Below are 26,260 nucleotides of genomic sequence, written 5' to 3' on the forward strand. Positions count from 1 at the left end.
TTATAACTGTGGTTTTGAACTCTATATCCAGTAGTTTGCTTTCCTCCATTTATTTCGTTTGTGACATGTTTCTTTGTCTCTGCATTTTGGCTGCTTCCCTGTGTTGATAGAGTGACTTTGTGTGCTAGGTGTCCTATAGGGTCCAGTGGCTCAGCCTCCCTAATTACCTGAGGTGGACACTCTTGGTGCACCCCTTTGTGGGCTGTGTGCACAGTCTTGTAGTTAAGTCTTGATTGCTGATGGTATTACTGGGAGGAATTGACCACCAGGCAAATTGGCTGTGAGCACCAGCTGTGTCTACAATGGGAGAACTGCTGTGCTGGAGACACCCTTATAGAGCAGGACTTGCTTCAGTGGGGCTTTGGTGCTCACTGAGTCTGCCCCTTGAGTGTGTCGCTTATGGATGTGAAGACTGAGACCCTTTTCTGATTCTCATTCTATAGGTGTGGAGGGGGGCTCCAGAAACCCAAATGTTAAATGGGCTTCTGAACTAATTCTAATGATCAGAGGAGAGGGGCAGGGTGGAAGCTGTGAGCCCCAAGGTTGCCGCAGGCAGCGTGGCTGGTGGGAGATGTGGTGGCCTCGAGGTATGACTGTAGCCGTGTAGCTTTGAGTGGGACGTCCCCCCCATTCATTCCATGTCAGTTTCCTGGCAGGTGCCCGGGCCTTTCCTCACCCCTCTGCCAACCGGTGCTCCACTGCCCTGCCCTACACCAGTCCAGATATAAATATAAGAGCATTTTCCATGGGCCGGCACAGAGGGCAACATTCGACTTTATTTTAGGCCTGTGAAATTCCCTCCCTTCATACCCAACAGGTGCATCGCCTCATTTAGATATTGGAGCCCAGAAATAGAACACAATTTACAATATAGCTTCCTTCAGGCATCTGGATGCTATTTTTTTAAAAGCCTCCTGTGAGCTGGCCAGGCACAGCACAAACACTGGCTGGAACTTTCACCTTTGCCAGGCTTGGGGAGAGGCAGAAGGGCCAGGCGCCTCAAGAGACATTTTGGGGGCAGGATCATCCTGTTGGGACACAGGCCTGTTCTCAGCCCTACAGGGCCCCCTGACAGGATGGTGGAGAGGAGGAGGGGGACAGACACAGACACTAGAGAGGGGCCAGATACTGAGCAGGAGAACACAAACCTTCAGAGGAGGTGTTTCTAGTAACTCTGGCAGTAAGAGTCCCCCTGCCCCTCGGTTTTTTGTGGACTGGAGATTAGGATTCGGCTCTCCTTGCCTTAAGCCCAAGCACAGGACCCACCTGGCATCTCTTGGCAAACCGTGTGTTATCAGCTGTTGGGGTATGAATGGTGTCCCCTCAATTTATACATTGAGATATTAACCCCCAGTACCTCAGAATGTGGAAATAAGGTCATTGCAGATGTAGTCAAGATGAGACCATTCCAGGGTGGATCCTAACCCAATATGTCTGGTTTTCTTATAAAAAGAGGAAATTTGGACACAGACCGACGCAGGCAGGGAGAACACCATGTGAAGATGGAGGCAGAGATGGGGTGATGCTCTACAAACCAAGGAGAGGCCTGGACAGTCTCCTCAGCGCCAGAAGGAACCAGCTCTGCTGACACCCTGACTCAGACTTCTGGCCTCCAGGACTGTGGGAACATTAATTTCTGTTGTTTAAGCTGCCCAGCATGTGGGACTTTCTTACAGCAGCCACAGCAAACGGATGCACTAGCTAAATGGGACATTCCCGGTCTCAGAAAATTCTTCAGTCCAGTGGCTGAGACAGTCTGGTGTAGGCCAGGTAGGGGCTCCCCTGGGTGGTCTGCTTCATCAAGGTCACCATGGTCCAAAGAATCCCAAGACCAAGGTCAAGTTTCCCCTGGGATGACCCAAGCCCCCTCCAATGGCCATCATCGAACCACCCATCCAGGGTCCTTCATCCCTGAGGAGCATCAGGTGGAACCTACGGTGGGGGCCATCAGGGCTGGGACTGCGGCAGAGGTGGCTGCAGAGTAAGATACTTGGCACCCAGTGTGGTCCTGGAAAAGCTCCTGAATGCTCTCCCACGCAGAGGAGGCTCAGCAGGTCTGGTGGCTCCGGGCTGAGAAGGGGGCCTCTGCACGTGCCGTGTGGCTCCATTCCGGGCCCAGGACCAAGGGCCTAGCTCTCCCTTGGCTGGGGCAGCGGGCTGTCCTTCCTGCAGAGAGGAGCAGGTGTGCCTCCCAGCAGCAAGGACAGTCAGTGTCCCTTACTCTCAGGCCTCCTTCTTTGGTCCTGGGTGCCGCCTTCCCTCCCGGTCCCGCTGGAGATGGTTAAGACACGCTGGCAGGAGGCAGGACCAGCCCAACAGGTGACCACCCGGAGGCCTGGGGGTGAGAGGAGTCCACCTATGAGAAGGCAATGACGCCGCCATGCTGGGGCAGTGGGTGCAGAACACTGGGCGGGGAGAGGAGGTTCTTATGTGTTGGCATCTGAGTCACTTTGGGAAGGTTTGTGTGTCCAGGGCGGGGTCAAAGGTCTGGGCCACTCACTCAGGTCACAGATGCCTGCAGCCTCAAGAGAGGGTGTGCAGAACAAAGGTGACAGTAGTCGGCAGGCGTGGAGACACGGCCCCTGGGTGAGGTGGCACAGTGAAGACATCCTGTGGTGACCGCGGAGAGGTGTGCACATACAGCGAGGTTCTCTCTCCTAACTTAGACCGTGGGGGAAATGGCGCCCAGCCATGCCACGCTCACAGCCCACCCCGCCCTTTCCTCTGGCCTCGGTTTCCTCACACTTCTCGTGAAAGCCCTCACTCATCCCCAGCCCGAGCTCATGCCCCTCAGTCACTCCACAGTTTGATACTGTTCCATCACTCGTCTCTTTCTTCCAGAAGAAGACACCACTGCTCACCTGCACCCTGCCTCCTGCAGCCTCGCTCCCCGTCCCTAAACAACATCACAGCTCGATGCCGATCCCTATTCTCCTCCTCTGTGGCCAGGGATCCGGCTGCCTCTGGATAACTTCTCAGAGCTCAGACTCCTCCACAGACGCAGGGGACCGGGAACACGCAGAACCTCAGAGGACATAACAGGCCTGAGCACATGGACTCTTTATTGCCCCACGATGTGGATGGGGGCCTAGCTGCCTGTCCCCCTGGTGCTGCTCCACCTTAGGGACAGCCTAGTGAGATGGGGAGGGTGCGTGGCCCAGATCCCAAGCCAAAGGCAGAGGGAGGCGAGCCTTGAGGTAGCTCTGCCCGTGCAGGCAGGACTGTGCAGTGCGCTCGCACAAGTCAGACTGTTCACGTGGAGCTGCGGAGAGATCCAAAGGCAGCCCCATTCGTCGACTTAATGGCAGGCATTGTCCATGCTGGCGACAGTCCCCCAACAGTCTTTCACTCTTAGAGAAACAGAAGCTGAGACCAGAGCAGGTGGAAAACAAAATAGTGGTTCTTGTTTTGTTGAAAGTCGTCCCCTCCGAGTGGGCAGAGTGGGGCAGGAGACCTCCACGGGCCCTCGCTCGTCCTGATGGCCCACTGGGCTGCTCTGGTTCGGAACAGATGCAGGTTGTGGTGGGCAGGGAACGCGCCTGAGAGTGGGAGGCTGAGCTCCTGCCCTCCCGGTCTGCCTGGCTCCTCTGAGCACACCAGGCAGCACGAAGCTGCCAAGAGGGTTGCCAGCCGTGGTGTCCCTGGGGTGAGGTCTTGTCCCTCCTACAGCACCAAACCCATGCCTCTCAGGGACCGGGGCAGCAGCCAGACTCCTCATGCCTCACCAAGAGCGACATGCGGGAGAAGGTCTTGGCGCAGCTCTTGCACTGGTATTTCTTGGTGTCAGAGTGTGTCTGCAGGTGCGCCCGGAGATTTGAGCGGTCCGCAAAGGCCCTGCTGCAGTGAGAGCAGGCATAAGGCTTCTCACCTGGGGGAGGGAGAGGGGAAGGCAGGTGAGTGACTATCTGGGGTGTCCTGGGAAGGCACCCCAGGGTTCCAGTGCCTCTGTTTATAAGTAACTCCAAATGCTTACTCAATTCCAATTCATTTATCTTCATCACCCCCCCCCCAGGGCAGAGTGAAAGGAGCCTTAGCCCCTGACCCAGGAGGAGACACTAAGGCCAAGAGGCCGCACAAGCGCCTAAGGTTGGGGCTGCTGGAGGTTGGGCGGAACGATATACCTAACCCTTCCGAAGAGCAAAGGTCCACACTGCTCTTTGCTCACCTCCCGCAGCTGCTAGATCTTTCTGTTTCTGCCAGAGCTCTCCTGGGGCCTGTGCCACGCAGATCTGGACGTGAGAAGCACAGCACCTTCTGGCAGCTGTGCCACCCACTGAAAGCCAGTGGTGGAGACCAGCGAGGCTGCCGCAGAAGGCGGGCTGGAAGGAGTAAGCCCTCCTGCACAGGAGGCAGGCATTTAGGAAGGGCTAAAATCCTGTATCCTCCAGGCCTACTGTTGGGACCTTGGCCTCTAGGATGATTCTGAAAAGTGTAAAAGGAAGGGTCATTGAGAGTCACCTGTTCTCTGCTCGTGAACAGCAGCTTCCAGTCCTGCAGCCCTACAGAGTCCTGAGCGCCACCAGCCTGCAGTCCCCCCACTGCCCGACACCCGGGCACACGCCCAGCCAGCCAGGCTCCGGCGGGGACTCCCACCCTCCTGGCTCCCAGAACAAGACACCGAGCCTCTGAGATGTGTGCCATCCTCAGCGAAGGGTCAAGGAAAACGGCTCCTTTCCAGCCTCCACCAGGTGTGACTCAGAAGATTCTAGTTATGGGGCCTGACTTAGGATTAGAAAGTGTGTGTTGCAGCTGGGGGTCTGCGATCAGGACCAAAGACTTATTCTGGGAGAGCTCTGTCTCTGCTCCTGTCACCCACTCTGCACTGTGTGCCTGACGAAGTCTCGGGCTCAGGCGAAGCTGCAGGCTGCGGTCCCCCTCAGCCACTGGCTGCCCCTGTACAGAGCAGGCCCCTTCCGCCCGTTCTGGGCAGTGTATTGTAATCTATGGCATGAAAAGCTGAGGCTCTTAGGTCTCCTTCCGCTCCCTGCCCACGTCCCTTTCCTTCCTGTTTCTGTCTTTGTCTTATCTTCACAACTGCCCTTCTCTCCATTTCCTATGGGCTCCTGGCCACGCTCTCACCCATGGACAGGTTTGCTCCAGGTCCCCAAATTCCAAGTGAAGTCCCAGCTGTCGTCTCTGCCCTTCAGATAGGCTGTGATGCCCCAGGATCTTACTCCCAGCCCAAGCCTTTCTCACTCCTTTCTCCTGTTCCAGAATTCTAGAAGGCCATGGAATGTAAGAAATCAGGTCCTGCTGAAGCCCGTGCATTCTACGCTTTGCTGGGCGTTATGGGTTGAATTGTGTCCTCCAAAAAGGAGTCGTCCCCGTCCTAAACCGGTATTTGGAAATAGGGGCTTTGCCGATGTCATCAGGTTAAGATGGGGTCACACTGCAGTTTGTGGGCGCTGGTTCAGTGTGACTGGTGTCCTTATGACAAGAGGGGGATTTGGACACAGACACACAGGGAGGAGAGGCCACGTGAGGTCGGAAGAGGAGGTTGGGGTGATGTGGCCACAGCCAAGATCTGCCTGGAGCCCCGGGATCTGGAAGAGGCAGGAAGGGCTCTCCTCTAGAGCCTTTGGAGGGAGGCAACCCTGGAACACCTGGGCTTTGGGCTTCTGGCCTCCAGACAGTGGGAGGGGACGTTGCTGATGTTTTGAGGCCCCTCCCCCAAGATTGTGGGACTTGGTTCTGCAGCCCCAAGACACCAATACACCGGAGAGCCAAAGCTGTGAGAATGTCCGTCTTCTTGACCATAAAATTGCCCCACTCCTCTTTCTAACCTCCAGGTCCCACTCCCACCCCCACCCAGATCCCTCTGTGGACCCGTCGCTGTCCTACCTGTGTGGGTCCGGATGTGGCCCTGGAGCAGCCAGGGCCTGGAGAAGGCCTTGCCACAGATGGCGCAAATGCAGGGCAGTGTGTGCGTGCGGATGTGCATCTTGAGGGCCCCCAGGCTGGAGTACTCCTTGTCACAATACTTGCAGGTGAAGCAGCGCTGAGCCTGCAGGTGGCAGTGCAGCTGCCGGTGCCTGGCCAACCCAGCCAGTGTGTGGTAGAGCTTGTGGCAATGGATGCACTGGAAGCCACCTGGGGCACAGGGGGCCTGCTCAGCCCCCAGCAGTCTATCTGGAGGCTGGTCCCCTTCTGGGCCTAGAATTGGGGGCCACCGTGTGGGCAGAACCAGCAGTGGGGGCAGATTGAGGTGGCTCAGGCTGTCTTTGAGGGGTACGCTGGGAGCCCGGCCAGCACAAGGGTCCATCAGGCTGACTTCCAAGGGATCTGGCTCAGAGGTCCCCCGAGCTTCTGGGAGGGGCAGGGAGATGCAGGTGACGACAGAGGTGTGGTCCCAGGGCTGGGCAGGGTCAGCAGAAATGGGAGGGGCCGCCCTGTCTGGGAGAAGGAGGGGCACCATCAGCCCCCCACAGGCAGAACAGGAGCCATTGATTTCTAGAAGGGCAGAAAGAGAGAGAATGGAAAGGTGAAGACTCAGTCCCAAAGTGTTGTGTTCTCTTCCATCTTGGGTCTAATTTTAAGCCCACCTTCTAAGCCAAGCATGTCAAACTCAAAGGCTAACATGGGCCAAATAAATGAGGCATGCGGCCCATGGGCCACGAGCTTGACATGCTTGTTCTAGGCTCTCAGAAGCTTGACATGAAGGGAAAGGCCTGAAAAATGGAAGTGTTAGCTGGGGAAGTGACGATGGCCCAGGAGTCTAGAGGAGGAATCTGTTTCTCTTTAAGAACAAAAATAAAGAAATACCTTACAGCAGCGGTTCTCAACCTGTGGGTCACGACCCCTTTGGCAGTCGAACGACCCTTTCACAGGGGTTGCCTAAGACCATCCTGCATATCAGATATTTACATTATGATTCATAATAGTAGCAACATTACAGTTACGAAGTAGCAATGAAAATAATTTTATGGTTGGGTCACAACATGAGGAACTGTATTTAAAGGGCCAGAAGGTTGAGAACCACTGCCTTATAGAATCCCAAAACAGCCTTCAAGGGGCCAAGGAAGGCTCCCTCACTGCCAGGCAGGGTGGATCCTCTCTCTGAGTCCCTTTCCACCTCAGGACCAGCTCACAGTGCATCCCTCAGGCTGCCACGCAGCATTAATGCAGAGCCCTTGGCAGCAGGCCGCCATGTAGAAGAATCAGCCTCCGGTCACCTTCTGATTCCTCCTCAACACCCTGACAGGGTGCACGCAGCCTCCTGCCACGTCTCCTGGTCCAGAGAAGCTGTCCTCTGACCTCAGCCTGTTGCTCCTGTGTTTGGGGGCCAGCGTGCCCCACTCTTGACCCAGAATGGTGGGCCCCCACAGTAAACAGGTTAGTTAGTAGGTGAGAGTTACATCCTGCATCTCCCCAAAGCTGAAATCTCAAAACAGCTCACAACCCATTTCTTATTCCTTACGTGTTGAAATGAATCTCTGGCCCCGATTGGGAAGGAAGGGGTGGGGGAGCGGAGCAGAGAGAGCTAATGGGCTGCCAGGCTGTTCTCGGACAGTCCTTCACTGGGCCTTGCAGAGTTGCCCAGATTTGCCCAAATAGCGAAGGGGGTGCACTGTATGACTGAACTCTACACCATAGTTTCTAAAGTTTTAAAATTATGGCCCATGTAAATTCAAGTTTCCATCATATATGCCTGAAACAAAACTGTCCTTTATCTGAAGCACCACACTTTGATGGTTTCTATTCTGTTTTGTTTTTTAAAATCAAGCCCGGCCGGTTTGAGCATTGACATATGAACCAGGAGGTCACGGTTTGATTTCCGGTCAGGGCACATGCCTGGGTTGCAGGCTCGATCCCCAGTAGGGGATGTGCATGAGGCAGCCAATCGATGATTCTCTCTCATCATGGATGTTTCTCTCTCCCTCTCCTTCTCTGAAATCAATCAAAATATATTTAAAAAACAAACCAAAAACCCCTGTCCCATAGTGTGTATAACAGTAAACACTACCGAATGTAAAAGACCTGCCTGATCTCTGCGATTAGGAAGTTCTTTAAAAAAAAAAAAATCGCCTGTGGTGACTCTCCTTTGATTTCAGGACCCTGAAGTGAGGCTCCCGGTCCTGGAAGGCGCCCCCTGGTGGCATCCCTGCCTCGGCACTGGTCAGAGACTCCCCACGCTGGGTTCTGAGAGCTCTAAGGCTCTGAGGTGCCCTGGCCTCCACAGTGTCCCCGGTTCCCCTCTCCCACTTCCCCTCTGAGTCACCAAGCAGTCTCCCAGGAGGTCTTCGCCCCAAGAAGCTGATGAACTGGGGGAACAGCTCTAACCATTCTGGAGGCCTTTGCCCTGGGACCTCCCCGCGCCCCTCTGCCCAGTGGGGAACGGGAATGAGGGTACAGCTCTGGGTCCTGGACTCCCACCTCCCCACCGAGCCTCCCGGGGAGAGGAGGGCAGCCCCTTAGCCCAGCCTGCCCTGGGCAACCTCCCCTGGGGTAAGGAGAAGCCGGAGGTAGACCCTCAGGAGGGGTGAGGAGGCACTAGAGGAGCCCTTGGGACGCTGGACAAGCTGGGCCTTGACACCACCGAGCCCATCCATGGTCACTCTTCCCGGCCCCTGCGGCCACCACCCACGCCGGGATGTTCCCCCGGAGCCCTTGGAGGGCAGCCCCAGGTGGCCCTCTGAGTCTCTTTCCACCATCCCTGGGACCCCCTCCCAAAGCTCCTGCCCCACGGGTTCTCTCATCTGGGATGGGCGCGCCAGGCCATAGGGGGAGAGCCCAGAGTGATTGGGAACCTAGAAACGTCTCTAAGTGGGGAGAGAAGCTCTAGTCGCTCCGCTGGACTCGACAACCTACCTCCCTCCAGCCTTGCTGGTGAGCTACCGCCTCTCCTCCTTACCTGGGACAGATGTCACCCGCTCCCAGGGGCCTCCCCCTCCTGCCCCGCGAGAGCCTGAGCCCTGCGCAGGGGCTGGGGAGCCCGGCAGCCCCTACCTCTCTGAGTCTCCAGCTCCCCGTAGTTGGGGACCCTGTGGCTGGAGTGCGTTTTCACCAGGAAGGAGCGCGGCATGGTTCCTCGCGGGTGCAGGTCCCGCTTGCGAATCCACAGAAGGCGGGTCCGCAGCGCCGCGGCAGGTGCGGGCAGGGTCAGGCTCATTAGCATAGCGCGCCGCCTCGGCCAATCAGCGCGTGGCGCGGCCGGGGCGGGGCGGGGCGGGGCGGGATCGCGGGACCAGGCTTCGGGGCCACGCCCAGGACAGGTGCGCGGCGTGGGGGCAGGAGCGCGTGGCCAGCGTGTCCTGCCCACGGGACCTCCCTGGCGCGCGCCGCGAGTCACGTCGACCCCTGGGGCCTGACGCACCCACTAGCCGCGGACTAAAGGGCGGAGGTCGGGGCTGGGTGGAAGCCCAGCCGGCTCCATGCACAGGGAGCGGGGACCTTGCGTGGAACCCAGCCTGGGAGAACCCTGACTCCGGCCCATTAACCCGCCCCACCTCCTGCTCAAACCCGCAACGGTAAGATTGATAAGCACAAGCCCTGAACGCCAAAGCTGATCCAGCTGATCAGCTGTAGTGGTGACCAATGGGGTCAGCTGGCCTGGGCGAGCCGGGCCCCTCCCTTTCCAGTGGGCCCCTTTCCCTGGAGACAGTGCTCAAGGAGTTGGCCCAGGCGTCCAGAAAGGACACAGCCTGGAATTCTGGAATTCCAAGGGGTTCAAATATGTGGTTACAGGAAGTTTAATCAAAGAGGGCAAAGCTGTGCACTTTGCAGCAGCCTGTCTGTGCCTCTGGGCAGCATGTTCCTCCTTCCGTGTCCTTTGGAATCCTCAGTGCCACAAAGAGCAGGGTGTCTGGTCCCTTTGGATGTGGACATTTCAAGAGTTCAGGGGTCAGGTGGGGCAGTCTCTGGGCGGTGGACACAGCACCTGGCTGGCCCCCTGAGAGCCACAACCCTGTAGCAGGCTGCCCTCCCCGCAGAGCCTTTTAAGGCCCAGGTGCTGCGCCAGAGGAAGTGAGGAAGGACAGTGTGGGCTTGGGAGGGCGTGGTAGTTATGGCAGCGAGTCTGTGAAGAACTCCTGCAGAGACAGTGGGAGGCGGGCTGTGTCACACAGTGTCTCACATTCACACAGTTTTGCAGATGAGAAAACAGGCTCTGAAAGTCTGGGAAGTGGTTGAATTGGGAACAAGGCCCACCCTTCCAGCCTTACTGGAGGCGTGTGTACCCCAGGAGGGCGCGTGGAAGGGGAGGTCCTGCACAGACAGAAGGCGAGAGTCTCTCCTGTGGGCCATGGCCTGGCACCACGCTGCCACACATGTGGCTTTCTGAGGACACGTGACAGCCTTCTGCTTATTCACCTGTTCCTGGGCCTCGAAAGGTTTCTATTTATACCCTCTCTTCCTTCTCTCTCCCTCTCCCAGACGTAGATAACACTTGCAGATACCTGGGCCAGCCTTTTGCCCATACTATCCTTCCTCACTCAGCCACCCATTGTGTGGCCACCGGCCAAGATGACCTCCTTAATCCCCAGGGAGACGCTCTGTTATTTAGGGAAGCTGGGGCACTTCTGTGGAGAATCTGCTGATCTCATCTTGGAAACGCACCAGGGACCCGAGGGTCCTTGGAGCACCTTTGGGTTAAGGGCCGTTGACTCCTTCCTGGGGCGGCCATAACAGAGGGCCCAGAGGGAAGTCTCCAATCCCTACTAACATCTCAGAACTGCCCTCCTTTGTTGGCACAGACTGACTTTTGGCTGTGGGGACCCAAGTGGTACCAACAGAGGAAAACCTCAGCATTTGCCTTCCCTACCCGTGCAGCCCAGGGAGGGGGTCCCCATCTGGTCTGCTCTGTGTCCTTCTGTCCTCAGAGGGCTTCTGTGCCTGGCAGGGAAGCCTCACATCTCGCCCTACAGTGGGAAATACACTTCTCACCACCCCCTCTCTCACCCAGAGCAGGATTGGCAGGGAACCGAGGTCACCTTTCCTTCGAAAACCACAGCAGTCTCCCATGGGCACCTGGGGATGTCAGCTTCCAGGAGCCAGGCTGCTGCTCCTCCCGTCGCTGTCAGTGTAGGACCCCCACCCCCCTGGGCCATGTGGGAGCCAGCCCTTGTTGCTTTGCAGCACCCGCATTTGCTCAGGTCCACAGTGGAGGTTCAATAATGTTCGTCGGACTAGACGGAAAGCATCGAGTCCCCAAATAGCCTGGCCCCGGACATGCTAGCATGTCCCTGAGGGTTAGAGGTGTGAGCCTGTTTGTGCTCTCTACTGCAGATTCATGTGTGAAGGTCCCAGGCCCAGGGGTGAGCCTGACACCAGGACTCTTGGAATAGTGCTCAGAACCAGGTCTTGAAGCTGGGGCTCATCTGTCCCAGGCCCTAAGCAAATGGCCCTTGCGCTGGGGGCACCAGCCACTGTGACAGTGGCCCCCAGTATCAGTGTGTGGAGCTTTTATGGAGGGAGGGTGGGCATGGAGGGGAAATCCTGACTTGAGGCAACCTCATGGCTACCCAACGTGATGGACACATGGAAACTTGGGCCCAATGCTCCAGCTCCCAACAGCTGGTCAGAGAGGTGGCCAGTGTGTGCTTGGTCACCCCCAGTGAAGGGAAACTCACTACTGCTTACAGCTGCTCATTCCATTGGGACATGATTGTTAGAGGTGATACTGGTTCTTAAATAGAGGTTCAGTGGACATATCCTATGTGATACTGGGTATGAGAGGGAACATTGTCCCTCCACACACTGCTTAGAAGGCAGGCAATGGAGGCCTAGACACCGTAGGCTTGTGATGTTGGATGATGAAGAGGGTCCTGGGGGCTGGGGCAGGAAAGGTGAGAACTGAGTGGTGACTGGACAGGAATACGCTGTGTGCACATGTGTCAGTATGTGTGCATGCTGGTATGTGCATGTATGCAGACCTGCCTCCTGTACATGCACACATATAATATTTTGTATACGTGTGTACATGTGTGAGGTTGCAGGAACTGTTCTCATGTGATACAGAGGTCGGGCATCAGCAGATGAGCCCTGGCCTTGAATGGAGGGGTCTGTCGGGTCCACAGCTCAGTCCCCAGCCCCTCACCCCACTGAATCCTCTCTGCAATCGTCCCCAGCAGGTTATCGTAGAGACTCAAAGGCCATGTGTTGGGTGGCTCTCTCTCATAGTGATGGACTGGACAGGACAATCCCACTTGCCGATCCTCCCTCAGTGACGTGTCCGAACCTCGGCACACGTGGTCTCGAGTTCACTCAGTCAGTGTGCTGTGCTTCTCTCGCTCACCCAGCCACCGGGACACAGAGAGCAACAGGCCTGTCCTGTCCTCGAGGGTTGCTGGAGAGGCGTCTTGGCTGGCTCTAACCTCCGCAGCAGCTTCCAGCCAAGGAGCTCAGCCCTGCCAGCCAGAGCATGTCGAGGACCCCAGAATGCACCTCGAGGGCCTGGGGATCCTGTCAACACTCGGCCAGGCCTAGGGCAGGCTCTCTAGAAGCCACTGACTGCAGGATCCGACATGCTGGCCACCACGTTCAGCAGAGCCCAGCGGCTCTGTCCCCGGGCTGGGTCAGGGCACCAAGCTGGAGCTCACGCCCAGTTCTTCCCCACTTTCCCTACTCAGTGTGTGCTGACAATGAACTGACAGACTTCATTAGGAGTTGAAGCATTTGTCCCCAAAACACGTTGGAGTACCAACCCCAGCACCCGGGTTGTGGTCTTATTTGGATATGGGGTCTTTGTGAGTGTAGTCAAGATGAGGTCATGAGGGCGGCCCCAATCTGATGACTTGTGTTCTGATAAAAGAGGAAATTTGGACACAGACACACCCAAAGGGCAGATGGCGAGGGCACAGGGAGAACGCCACGTGACGCCGACAGCTCAGTGATGCCCCTGTGAGCCAAGGCTCCTGGAGGCTGCTGGAGCTGGAGAGCTGAGAGCAGGAACAGAATGGGTGCTCCCGCCCTGACTGGTTTGGCTCTGTGGATAGAGTGTCGGCCTGCGGACTCAAGGGTCCCAGGTTCGATTCCAGTCAAGGGCATGTACCTTGGTTGCGGCACGTCCCCAGTAGGGAATGTGCAGGAGGCAGCTGATCAATGTTTCTCTCTCATCAATGTTTCTAACTCTCTATCCCTCCCCTTCCCCATGTAAAAAATCAATAAAATATATATATATATAAAAAGAATGGGTGCTCCCCCTCAGCCCTCAGAAGGAACCAGCCCTGCCGACACCTGGACCTCTGGCCTCCTGAGCAATGGGAGGTCCATTCCCATGGTGGAGCCCAGTTGTGGTTTTTGTTACAGCTGCCTCAGGACACTCACCCAGACAGCAGCTTTGCTCTCTGCGATTTGCGATTTGCCATGAGGGCCTAATCAAGTAGAACAAACCACAACACCACAAACCCATGCACCAAATGTGCTCAGAGTTTCTAGAAAAATACCACATTGATGCTGTTTGCACTTTCCAGCGGCCTGTTCGTGAGCCCACCCACCCTTCCTCTCCAAGTGCTTCCATAGGTTTGATAGCAGACTCCTGCGGGTCGAGCAGGTCCAGGAAACAGTCTGCCAGCTCCTGCCTCTTCCCCTCCTCGGTTGGAGAGGAGCCCACACCAGGCAGGGCCCAGCAGCTGGCCGAACCTGAGGCTGTGAGGGCTGCACTCAGAGGAAACGCCTGTTTCAGCCCACCTTGTTCCCATCCGGTCACCTGTCCTTCTCCTTGGCTGAGACCCAGGCTCTGGCTGGGAGGCCAGCCTCCCCTCCTTGCTTCTGGCTGCCAGAGATGCGGTCCTGAGGCTGATTGTGCAAGGGCACCTGGGACCCCCTCAGCCCTGGAGTTCAAGGCCCTGCCCCGTGAGCGGGCTGACTGCAGCTGTGTCATGACGCAGAGCCCTCCCTGTACCAGACCCTGGGTGGGGCAGAGGTGTCTCAGGACTTGTCAAGATACACTAGTAGGAAGAGTCCATGTCAGGCCCTTTGCCTCTGTGACAGGTTCTCAGAATCTCTTCACTCAGGAAACGGGAACATTGACTTCCGCCTGTCACCCCTGGGGTGTGTGAACCTAAATCAAGATGGCCCCCAAGGGATTGGGGAGGGTACAGCTCTGGTGGCAAGTGTGCTGGGCCCCTGATGATGAGATGAAGCAGGTAGCCCCGCTTGTTAGTTCTTTGGTGCCAGGCCTCTGTATACACTTGTATTTCATGAAAAGACTGGCCTGGAATCCCACAACCCAGGCTGAGCCAAGCCCACCGGGAGCTGCTCCGCAGTGGGCCTGTGTAGCTGTGCCCAGCCATACCCTGTATGTCCGCCCTGCTGCCCGTCAGTGCCCAGAGCTGGTGGCCAGATCTCAGGAGCCCCGGGCTAGTGATGGGAGCCCAGCCTGGGCCACGGGCTCTGTGCTCTGGGTGTCCTGCCTTTGGCGGCTGGTTGCCCGTCCCCATCCTAGCAGGGAACCCAGAGGCCCTTTCTAGGCAGCAGGGTGTGCCTAACATGAAAGGCAGGGGCTGACACCTCCCGCCGGGGACACTCCAGGGCATAGGCATAAGGGGGCCCTGAACGTAAGGACTGTTTGGCTTTGTGCTGAAGAGAAAAGCTGCTGGGATTGTCAGGGTGGAGGAGACAAAGCAATGGGAGCCTGAATCTGAGGCCACATGCTGGGCGGCGGGAAACCTGGGATGCGGCTGTGTGGGGGCTCTGGCTCTGGCTGCCTGTGGATTTGTGGTGAGACCTGAGGAAGGCCCTGAGGGGCTGGCCTGGGTGTGTGGCTTTCATCCCAGCTGTGGTCTGAGCCCCCCCTTCTCATTGGGAGGCCCCACTGCATGGGTTTTAGACATTTGGCTCCACCTCAGATTTTAGCCAAAGTAAGAGGAGGCTTCTGGTGCAACAGCTTCGACCTGAGGTGTCCCCCACTCCCCACTGCGAGTCTGCTGATCCAGGTCACGTGTCCACAACCACATGGGGTTCACATTAATGCCCCTCCCTGGGCAGACGATCCTGTTTTGGAGCAGTGGTGTGGCCCATGTGTCCCCGTGTGTCTCATGGACCCTGTGTGCCCCATGTGTTCTGTGTGCCCCGGGGGGCTGTATGGCCCCATCACCCAGCCATCTCCCCGACGGGCGGACAGCAAGCAAGGGCATGGTGAGATCAGAACCTGCTGAGATGGTGGCCAGATCTCAGGAGCCCCTGAGGCCACCTCCAACTGGCCCACCAGGCACACAGACCCAGGCCCTGGGCTGGGGAATGTGGCCTGGGTCTGTGTGCCTGGTGGGCCAGTCGGCAGGGTTGGGCAAGAGGGCTTCACTGGGGTCTCTGGCCTCCTGCAGGAGGGACCTCAGCTGCTTCGACACCTTCCTTTCCTGTCGGCCCTGGGGAAGCTGAGGTTGGATCCAGACAGCTCCTCTGGGCATTGCGTCAAGGGCCTCCTTTTGGAAGGCTGGCATGTGGCTCTGCTATGCCCTGGAACCTGGCATCCTTGGCCAGTGGGGTCAAAAGTTGGTCAGAGGGGAGTGGGGCCAGTGGCTCCTTAAAGGTGTCCAAGGTCGACTGCTTCTAAACGGGTAACTTCAGACCAAGTCCCACTCCCCTCTAGTGACCACTTGTGGAAACTTCCGCTTGCGCTGCTCTGCCACAGCTCAGGGGACCCCTGCCTCTGTAGAGGCATGGTCCAGAACACAGCCCCCGTCAGGTAAGCTGTCTGATGACAAACGGAGTGAGGCAGGCACAGGGCTCAGGTGACCAGCCACCAGGATACTGGCCGGCAGGTGATTCTTGCGGCTTTGAAAGGCCCACGGTGACTTGGAGAACAGCAGGGCTGTGTCACCGATGGTGGCCATGGAGCACCCCCCCAGGTGGATGTTTCAGTGGAGGAAGGTGGGGTGCCGATGTCTAAATGGCTCCTCACGGCCCTTCAGTGGCTGAGTGAGGCTTGGGAGCTAAGGTCACACTCGGGGGGCACCAGGCAGGCTGGGGGTGGGTTGCAGAGTGCCAAAAGCCAGCAGCAGCGTGGCTGCCGCGTGGGGACTGCAGGACTGTGGGGCTTCACCCCAAGGACATCCTGACGACCACACCTCTGGGCCCAGAACAGGCCCCATTCAGACCAGCTCTGACTAGGGAGCCTGGGGAGATACCCGGCCAGTCCATTGGCCTCAGCAAACCCTGTCTTAGGACCAAGGAGGTGAAAGCCACCAACACCCAGCAAACCTCTGCCTGGGTTTGTCACGAGGGACCAGATGCAATTCTAGAATTTGCTCTGACAGAGGCAGAAACAGGCCGGGGGACGAGGGTCCCAGTTGCGAAGCCTCCAGTGCACTAAGGAAGCATGGTGTTCATGGGAGGAGTGGGAGGCCCTGGTCTTCCCAGTGAGCGCTGGCGGCCGAGGCCAGCAGGGCCTGAGAGCATTGGCGGGCAGGACGCTTGACCACAGTCCTCCCTCTGGCCACCATGTCCTCTTCACAGGTGACCCTGAAGCCAGCTTCACTCTGAGTTGGAGCTGCCTGGGGACAGAAACACACTTGCAAAGGAAGGTTGTGGTGACTCCACACCAGCCCTGGGCTTTCACTATTTGCAGAATGAAACCCATCCTGCTGCTATCGATGCTTTCAAACATTTTATTTTTTTTTAAGGATAGCAATAATTTATGCCATGAACCAAACAAGAGTACTGACAAGCATTTTCTGGCCCAGTCCACCATTGCACAGCCCTGTCCCCCCCAGCTCTACCACCACTGGGGGTGGCCCTGCCTGAGGCAGGATGTGGTCAGCGGGGCTGAGGCCAGGACCCTGGGCAGGAGGAGGCCCCAGAACAGCCCAGCAGCCACTGCAAGTGGCCAAGGAATTGAGATTTCTTCCAGGTCACTATCAAAGAGAAATGACAAACCAACCACAGGAACCCTCGAAAACACTGAGATGGCCTGGGGCGTGGCCACCTCCACCCCGTGTGCACAAGTGAAACTCCATGGTTCATTCTGGCCCCAGCATTTGCCCCCTCTCTCCTTCCCTCCCCAGCTTGATCCCACAACAGTTTGTTTTTGACTTTTTTTTAAAAAATATAATTTTGTAAATGCTCCATAAAAATACTATTGTTCCTAGTCAAACACAGATATTGCAATATGAAGAGAAACTGCTTTGACTTTGCTCTATAAAATGTGAAAAGGTTATCACACTGGATAATATAGAAAAATGCCAGAACTTCTAGGTATCACAAAGCCAGTACCAGGTGCACAGGGGAAGTGCTGCCAGACGCCGGCGGCCGGCCGGGTGTCGCTGGGGCTCCCCCTCCGCATGGGGAGGACACCATGGCTTTGAGAGAGGCAGATAGCTGACTGCTCTCAGTCCCAACAGGCCGGCCCTGAGAGGGCTGCCTGCTTGGCCTGAAGCACCGAAGAAACCAGCCACGCTTGACCAGGAGCACAGGCAACCATCCTCTGATGGAGAGGGGACAGTGGTCTCTCCCGGCCTGGCAATCCGAGTACCGCCTCTCCTCTGAAATGATGGAGGCCCACCTGGCCCGCAAGGCGCATTCAAGTGCAGGCACTGGGCCACAGAGAGCAAGCATGGCCCTGTCCCCCGAGGCGGGAGGTTCGGTCCTGGTGGCTGGGCTGCGCCTTCAGTTCTCGGAGAGAGACAGGGCCAGGGCAGCCTGGAAGGCGGCTTCCTCATCGATGCTGTAGTCCTGGAAGACAGGAAGTGGAGATGGGCTGGGGGACTCAAGGGCCCAGACATGAGGGCCCAGCTGTGCTAGCGACTTCTCAGGACCACTTCCTCTGTCCAGTCACCCGAACAGACCAGCAGTACCACGTCCACTCTCCCCACCTCCCTGCAGCACGACTCAGGCCAAGAATGAGGCCCCCTGCAGTCATGGGGTCACTGCTGCCATGTGGAGAAAGCTCTGTTGGAGGTTAAAGTGCTGCCACATGTGGGATCGCTGTCTGGCATCTCCCAAGTTCTCCACATTGAGGGCCCCTGGAGCTGTCCAGCGGACACCTTGTCCAACAGACCCCTTGCCCAGCGGGCCTGTGGGAGGGGCAGACACTTGGAGAAAGAGGTGTCCTTTTGCCTCAGATGTGAAAACGAGGGTTGTGAGAGGAGCAGAGAAGCCAGAGAGCTCCACGCCTCCAACCACAGGGACCCTAGGGGCAGACAGGAGCATGAGTAATTATCCCATACAGCCAGGAACCTGGAGGCTGCAGGCTGGCAGGGACAGGACAACAGGGCTGGGTGGGGAGGGGCTGAGCAGGAGGGAGAGCCTGAGGAGGTGCAGGCCTGGGGCAGGCAGGTTTCCGACCAGAGCAGATGAGATTTTCAAGATGGTGAAGTTCCTTTGGCTTTTCTCCAATAAGCACCTGAGGCCAGGCCAGCCATCACCCTCCACGGGTTCTCTGTCCTGGAAGGGCCGGGGAGATGGTCCCCCTGCAACAGCCACTGTACCTGTGGTCACCTCTCCCAGAGAAGCACCCCCCCTCCCCCCCAGTGTGAAGAGAGCTCTGAAGAACCAAGGGGCCCTCTCAAACCATTCTGTGCTGATCCAGAGTCCAAGGACCTCTAGCGGCCACGTGGACCTGCCCGCCATCAGCAGCAGACCTGTAGGTGCTTCCACAAAAATTTGGGGAGGGCCCTAGCGGGTTTGGCTCAGTGGATAGAGCATCGGCCTATGGACTGAAGAGTCCCAGGTTCGATTCTGGTCAAGGGCACATGCCCGGGTTGTGGGCTCCAGTACGGGGCGTCCAGGAAGCAGCCGATCAATGATTCTCTCTCATCATTGATGTTTCTATCTCTCTCTCTCCTCTCCCTTCCTCTTTGAAATCAATAAAATAAAATCTGGGGAGGCCTTTGTGTGTTCAGCTCCCTTTGAATTATGGACCTGAGGCTGGTTAAGGGCTGGGGAGGGGGAGGACACGCACCACAAAAGTGTCGTAGGAGAACTTGTGCCGGTGGAGCAGGTGCTGCAAGAAGTTGGCGCTCTTGTAGCTAGGGTCACCCCAGGGCATCGCTGAGCAGATGGGGCACACCTGGAACAGGGGACACTGGGGTGAAGCTGAGCAGGAGTGAAAAGCGAGCCCCAGCCCTGGGGTCCCAGGAGGGCACTGTGGGTGGACAGTGGGGCTCAGGCACCCGGGCAGCTGGCAGCGGGCGCTCACCACACGGTTGGGATCGCTGCGGTGGTTGTCCACACAGTGCTTCACCAGCTCCTGCTGGTCCAGGTTGCGGGCGCCACAGTAAGGGCAGGTGAAGGTTGACCTGTTAGGGACGGCACTGGGGTGGGGAGGGGAGGGGTAAGTGGTGGCCCGACTGGGCACTACCGACCTTCTTGCAGCCCAGCCCCACCTGCCCCAGCACAGGTGTGCCCTCCCCTCCCCTGGCAGCAGGCAGGAAGGAGGCTCAGCCTAAGTACTGAGGACCCTGGCCACCGTGGGGCCCTCTGTCCTGCTCCCCAGCACACCCCACTGCAACTGCTCTGTAACCGCTTGCTGCCTCATACACTCCTGTCCCTCTCCTTCCCAAAATGGCTGGGCAAGTGGGGCAAGGACAGGCCACCTGCCCTGAGAGGAATCATCTGTTCAGACCCTGCTTTTCTGGGGACAGCACACCCCTGCTGGGAGGTGATGCAGAGCCCCTTCCACTTCCTCTGGGCGGAGCAGCACTGCCTCCACCTAGTGGTACAGACCAGGAGCTGCTCCCACAACCCACAGGGACTCTGAGTGCCCCTGGTGGGGTGGCCTACCTGGGAATGGGCTGGGACGTGGGCACCACAGGGACAAACTTGGGACAGTTGGCCATCTGCTCCTGGACCTTCATGCATGAGGAAACGTGCACCCTCATCTTGGCCAGTGTCACCTAGGAAGAGAGGCAGGGCAGGGGTCAGGCAGTCGGGGGGTGGGGAGAGGGTAGCAAAGCCTCTGGCTCCGTTGGACCAGAGAACCACCAGCAAGCAGGCTGGTCCTGCTCCTGGTGTTCACAGCCCAGCGGTGTAACAAACAGATTCTGGGGCCTCTCTTAGGGGCTCAGTGTCCCTGCTGGAGAAAAGAAGGCAAGGGAAGGAGACAGACTCGAGACCCCAGGACATGCCTCTGAGCTATGCCCAGCGGCAGGTGCACACTGCTTTACTGCAGCGTGGCAGGAGGCTGGCACGGTCCTCAGCCCCTGGATGGGAGCACCCCAAGCTGGGGTCCCTGGGGAGCTGCGGAAGTGCAGAGCCTCTGGGGGAATGGGAAGTACGTTCATTCAGGAAAAATGCCCCCGGTAACAGGAACCAATGAGCCAAATTCTTTTAGACAGCCGAACAGCTGACAAAACTCCTTACCAAAAGTTACCAAACCAACCCAAACCAAACCCAGCTTGACCTTCTCCTTGGCTGCCTGAGTCACAAACTCTGGCAGGGTGTTGGGGAGGAGGGGTCCCAGCTCAGAGCAGGGCCGGGGCAGGGCAGCGCTGAGGAACCTTGGTCAACCTCCCTGGGGAGTAGACACCACCTTCCTGCCATGTGGCCAACGCCAAGAGGCTGGAGGGTAAACATTTCACAAACAGAGGACTAGTTCACAGAACGGAGGAAACAGCAGGAGAGGGCGCGGGAGGGACAGGTGCCTCCATGAGCACAGGGCACTATCCCCAGGACCAAGGTCAGAGCCAGGTGTCTGGGTAACAGAATAGCCTTCCGATACCAGCTCTGCCCAGGGTTGGGGGGCATGGAGTGAAGGGCAGAGCCACTTCACATGTGAAACTATGAGGATCAAGGGGAGAAGCGGGGAAGGGACTATTTGAGCTGGAAGGAAGCCCCAACAACCCCTCCTGGAGGTTCTCAGGTCAGCCCCAAAGTTCAGACCTTTGACCTTTAAGGCAAAGCAACCAGTGGCAGCTTTCCATTGTGCTAAGTTGGTAGAACTTGTTAACCAGAGAGATGGCTAAGTCTGAAAATGTAAATTTAAAATCAGTTCCAGTTCCATCCACCAGGAGGCAGGGCCTCCCAGCCCTGGGGGAGTGGTGGGTGTGAGGAAGGTGGTAGGGTGGGCTCTAGGGCAGGATGCCTAAGGCAGGCGATGTAGGTGAGAGGCCACAGGGCAATGTGCTCCATTCAGCCCGTGGCCCCAAGCTGCCCTCCTCTCCCTTACATCAATGCCCCGGTGAGCAGCGGATCACCGGAGTGTCAAGGCTGTGTAGGGTGGGTTTCAGCTCAGCCCATGTCCCTGCATCAGCCACAAGGCACACAAGCAACCCAGAGCCCAGGCCAGAGAGTGGAGTTGGGGGATGCAATGCGGGACCAGAAGCAGAGCCACCTGAAGTGCTCGGTGCCGTGAGGGAGGGGCCGAGCAGAGCTGCAGGGTCCTCAACAGGAAAGGGAAGAGCCCAGCTCCTCTGCTGGAGGGCGAAACCAGGCCCCAAGCACCCTCCTGGCCCCGAGGGCACCCGGGGGTGGGTACCTTCTTGCTACAGCCCCGGCAGGGTGCCTTGTAGGACGAGAGCTGCTTCTCCACGTGGGTGGCCTTGTCCACCTTCTTGGGGTCGAAGGGCAGGCGGCACAGCGGGCACAGGGGGGATGGTACCTGTAGGCATGGCTGGAGGCACTCCCCGCAGAACCTGCAGGGGTAGAGGACATGGGCCTGAGGTCACAGGCCAGATTGCTCCAGCACACGTAGGGCAACTCACATTGTTGTCAACTGTGCATTTCTGGAGACAGTATTTCCGAGCCTGAGTCCCACTGGCTGGATGGGTACCATTTGGTTCAAAGATGACCCCAGATCCCTTCCCAGCCATGGGCTCTTGGGACCCTCTGCTGTATCCTGGAACTGGGTAGAGCTGCAGCTGTGGCTCTCTAGGACCCGTGCTGGCCCATGGCCCTAGTCCCAGCAAGAGCTCTGGCTATAATAGGAGGCCTGAGCTCAGCACGCCAATCTCACCGCCACATGGCGATACCTCAGGGGGCTCAGAAAACATGGGGACAGTACAGGGGACCTTGGAGACCCTCCACTCACTAAGCTCTGGGGAGTGAAATCACTAACAATGGTGGGAGAGGAAATCACAGGACTCACTGACGGGGAGGGGCCAAAGCTGGCAGATGAGCATCACCAGCCTTGGGACAGTGCCACCTTCTGGGCAGGAAGGGCTCTCCTGATAGGCCTGACTGGAGGAACAGTGACAGGAGGAACTGTGCTCAGGCTCCTGACAGTCCAGCAGTGATATTCCTGGCCCTGGGCATACACGTGGGCACCTGAGGCTCCTTGCAGCCCTGAGCTCTTGGCGCTGTCCCTGGAGATGCCCGTCCTGTGTAGGCTGCATGTGCAGAGAGCCCTCCTACCCATGCACCCCTCAACTGGAATTTACAACCACCCCAACACTGCAGAGGAGGGTGCTGCTCTTTAGAGAAAAAGCTGGTCAGAGGGGGTGAGAGGGAGAAGGCGCTTGATCACAGGACCACTTCAGTCCAGCTTCGTAGGAAGTGCTGTGGGGACCACTTAGCTGCAACATAGGATCTAGAACCGACACTGAAATGGAGCCTCCACGGCCCAGAAGAGCATGTGCTCAGTCCCATCACGGGGACTGAGCTCAGACGCACGCACGAGAAAGGTGGTAACTGCAGACTACAGGAAACCAGGGCGGGCACCCCTCTACTCCCACCTGTGTAAGTCAAACAGGCTGGGCCATGGTGGGGACAGGAGCTGTACGGGACAAAGGGATGTGAAAATGTTTCTGAGTATACAGAGGACTCAGCTTAGCTAAGGGGTCAGAGTTCCCTTTGCCATCATATTCTCACTTCCTTCTCAGAAAAAGGCAGCCAAGGGAGATCCACAGTCCCTCCTTTGCCCAACCCGAGGCCCGCCTCCTACAGGCTGGCCTCTAGTACTGCCACCACCTGACTGGTCACCTCTCACATTAACATCTGCACGTGAGATAAGGCTCAGGTAGGCCTGACACCTAGAGTGCAGCGTTCCTGGTGACCACTGTCCTGCAGAATAAGGAGGTGGGCCCACTGGTCACGTCCTGCACCCAGTGAGGGCTCACCAGGCATCACAGCAGGCATGCAAAGGAGATGTTATGCACCAGCCCTGGTGCTCCAGTGGGATGCCAGGGCTGTTCCTCACCGGTCTTAGGGTATTTATCAGGCAGTCTCTCACTTCACCCAGCCTCTGGAGGGAAGTGCTGCCTCGAGGGGCACAATGGGGAAGCCGAAAAAAAAACCAATGAGTGCTCACCCAGCACTAGTGACAACAGCCAAGCAGAAACAACCACGTGGCCATCGATGGGTGTCGGACATGTGGATCTCAGTCTATCTCTGTGATGCACTACGACTCAGCCATAAGAGGGAGTGTGTACTGACAGGTGTGACCACTGGAGGAACCTTGAAAATATCATGCTCAGCCCTAGCCAGTTTGGCTCGGTGGATAGAGCATCAGCCTGCGGACTGAAGGGTCCCAGGGTCAAGGGCACATGCCTGGGTTGCGGGCTCAATCCCCAATAAAGGGCATGATTCTCTCTCATCATTGATGTTTCTATCTCTCTCTATCCCTCTCCCTTCTTCTCTCCCTCTCCCTTCTTCTCTGAAATCAAGAAATAAAAAATAAACAATATCATGCTCAGTGAAAGAAGCCAATCACAAAGGACTACATGGTATGATTTCATTTATGTGAACTGTCCAGAACAGGCAAATCGACAGAGACAGAAAGCAGGTTAGGAGTTGTGGGTATAGAGGTTGACTTCCAATGGGGATGAGGTTTCTTTTGGGGATGATGAGAATGTATTAATACTGAGTGTGGTAATGGTTACTCAATGCTGTGCATATACTATGGGCCACTGAATTGTACACTTTAATAAGGGAATTGTCTCTCAATAAAGCTGTAAAAAACACATGCAGAAGGAATGTACATAAGACAAAGGACACATATGGGGATGAGCTGTAACCCTCAACACTGGCAGAATGCAGGGTCCAGTGCAGGCCTCCGGAGGAGCAGGTCTCCGATGAGACACAGAGGTCAAGGTGAAGGGTACCCCACTGTCCTCCAGTAGGAGGCAGGGGAACTTTGGGAGTCGTGAGAAGGCACACCTGGACCCCTGCCTGACCCTGGACTCGCCCAGCCCTGCAGCACTGCTTGTCTCCTTTTCACAGTCCCCGAGGAGCTGGAGGCAGAACTAGGTGTCCACACAGTAGCTCAGCTCATGGCCTAGTTTCCAGCATCATCAACGTGGTGTGCTGAGGGCTACAGCAGACTACCAGTGCTCACTTCTCCTGCAGGAGGTTCCTGCCTGTGTCTGCCCAAGGGACTGGTGCTGGGCAGCTTCTCAGCTGAAGGGGCCCGTTCTCATGTCAAACCCACAGGCACAGCTGCCAACAGCCTGACGACCAGGGCAGGGACTCCAGGCTACAGCAGCACCACTCAGCTTTTCTGGGTGGTCACTCAATGGCTCATGTGCTGACCCACCTCACTGGGCTCACCCACACAGATCCTGAGCCGCCTTTGAGCCCATGTGCCTTGTCTGAGGCTTGTGTTCTCAGGCAGCCAAGCAGGGAGTGACCGAAACTCCTGGAGCCTCTGGGACCCCCACCCAGAGAAGCCAGCTCATTGGCCTGGGTGCCGCTGGCAGAGGGCTGTAAAGGCTCAGTGGTCTTAGGGTCTGCAGTCACTGCTGCAAAAGCGGAAGGTGGAGAGGGGCACTGAAGGTGGTGGGAGGAAAGCGGCTAAGAGGCAGGGTGGGCCTGGCTGCCTGAGCTCAAACCCTGTCTTTGCTGTGAGAATGGGACCTTTATTCAGCCTACCTCGCTTTCCTTGTACAGAAGGAATAGTGGCAGTACCTGCCTCACAGGGCTGTGGCATGCAGGGAATACTCAGAAAACATCTATTATCATTCCCTACAGTTCCCCTTAAAAATGAACTTTAAAACTTTTCTATGACCTCTGTTCAGTAACAAACTGTATGTGGGGATACTCAGATGCAGGGACAGATGTGACAGCACTAACTAGAGGGGATGAAGAAGAGGGATAAAGGCTAAACCCTGCCCCCAACACAGGCCCTCAGGGGAGGGTCCATCAGAGGGTTAGAAACAGCCATGCAGCTTCTGTTTCCGGATGTGGCTCACTGCCCAGGATGTCCCTTGAGTGTGACAGAAAACCAGCTTCCTCTAGGGCCCCTGGGGAGTTCCTGGGAGCTCTCCCACAAGCTCCACTGAGGGGCTCCTGCTCGAAAGCCTATAACCCTCCTTCTGTCTGGGTGCTGGAGCAGGGGTACCTGTCCCATACAGGGCCGCTCTCACCACCAGAAAAACTATTTTGAGAAAGGAAACTGCTTAGTCAGGTAGCTGTAGAGGGACATAACCAAACCACCAGCAAGGTTTTTAAAAGGAAAGGCGGAGCCTTTAAATCCTCTTTGCTCATCTGTATACATGCCTTCAAAACACCGGGCCAGAAACTTCAGGAAAGTAAGAAGTAGAGACAGAACAGCTAGGAACACAAGCCAGCAGGAGAGCCAGGGAGTAGGTCTTTTTAAGGCACAAGCTGTAGAAGAGGCCCTTGTAGGACCAGCCCTAGAAATAGGAGAGGGGTGAGATTATGCTAAGAAAAGCAGGGGGGAGGGGCTTTATAAGAGATGTTTCACAACAATCCCGTGTAGTTCTGTATTCTGGAAACCACATTTTAAGAAACGATGTACTTGGATAAAAAAAGAAGAAATACAGTTTTGTGCAGACCAAGAGGCTGGAAACACTGTGGCCCGGGGCTGGGTGAGTGTCAGTGCCATGGGGACACCTCTAAAACGAGAAGCCTCACAGTTCTCTCAGTGATGGACTGAAAGACGCAGAACACACCTTCAAACACCCACTAGTATGTGCTTACAAGAGACAAGTGCTGTTCAGAAGCTACCCCTGTCAAAATGTCACCAGCAGCATGAAAAAGTCTGCAGGGCTCTCTGTGCTGCCTGGCATGGGGCGGGGGAAAGGAAGGGAAGGCTTTCTGGATCCTGACACTATCCCGGCCACCTCCCTGGGTGAGGAGCAGTCACACACTCACCCAGCAGTTCCAGCGACCACTTTGTCTCAAGAGCCTCCCAAGTCAGCTACCTTTGTTTGCAACTAGGGCCTCCTACCAGCCCCGTGCACCTCAGCCCAACCCTTGGAGTGAAAGCTCCGCCTCCTCAGCAGCTCTTCCAGCCACCAAGCCCTCTGGACCCGCTCCCCACCTGGCTGACTTCACTCGAGAGCTGCATTATTCAGTTACTTGGGAGATTCAGAGCGGACACTCTGATCTCAGCTCCCTCCCAACCAGGCTGGCAGCTCCAAGATGACTTGAGTGAAGCGCTCAGCTGGGAGGAGCCCACATCCTCAGGTTTCTGTTCCCCGGACCCTGC

General features: G+C 57.0%; 2 protein-coding genes across 2 annotated transcripts; both read right to left on the reverse strand.

Annotated features, from left to right (window-relative positions):
* Window positions 1-3,036: 3,036 nt before the first annotated feature.
* On the reverse strand, window positions 3,037-6,503 carry SNAI3 (snail family transcriptional repressor 3). The gene is made up of 2 exons (XM_023761116.1): window positions 5,842-6,503; window positions 3,037-3,868 (listed from the first exon to the last, which is right to left on the reverse strand). Exons 1-2 carry the CDS (start codon window positions 6,413-6,415, stop codon window positions 3,687-3,689), a joined length of 756 nt encoding a protein of 251 aa, XP_023616884.1. The 5' UTR covers window positions 6,416-6,503; the 3' UTR covers window positions 3,037-3,686.
* Window positions 6,504-16,528: 10,025 nt separating this feature from the next.
* RNF166 (ring finger protein 166) lies at window positions 16,529-22,481 on the reverse strand. Its single transcript, XM_023761076.1, has 5 exons — window positions 21,350-22,481; window positions 19,657-19,769; window positions 19,073-19,187; window positions 18,836-18,943; window positions 16,529-17,607 (listed from the first exon to the last, which is right to left on the reverse strand). The coding sequence occupies exons 2-5, from the start codon at window positions 19,752-19,754 to the stop codon at window positions 17,542-17,544; spliced, it is 387 nt and encodes a 128-aa protein (XP_023616844.1). The 5' UTR covers window positions 19,755-19,769; window positions 21,350-22,481; the 3' UTR covers window positions 16,529-17,541.
* Between the last annotated feature and the right edge of the window lie 3,779 nt (window positions 22,482-26,260).

The sequence above is a fragment of the Myotis lucifugus genome, unplaced genomic scaffold, assembly GCF_000147115.1.
Source record: "Myotis lucifugus unplaced genomic scaffold, Myoluc2.0 scaffold_198, whole genome shotgun sequence".
NCBI classification, from domain to species: domain Eukaryota; kingdom Metazoa; phylum Chordata; class Mammalia; order Chiroptera; family Vespertilionidae; genus Myotis; species Myotis lucifugus.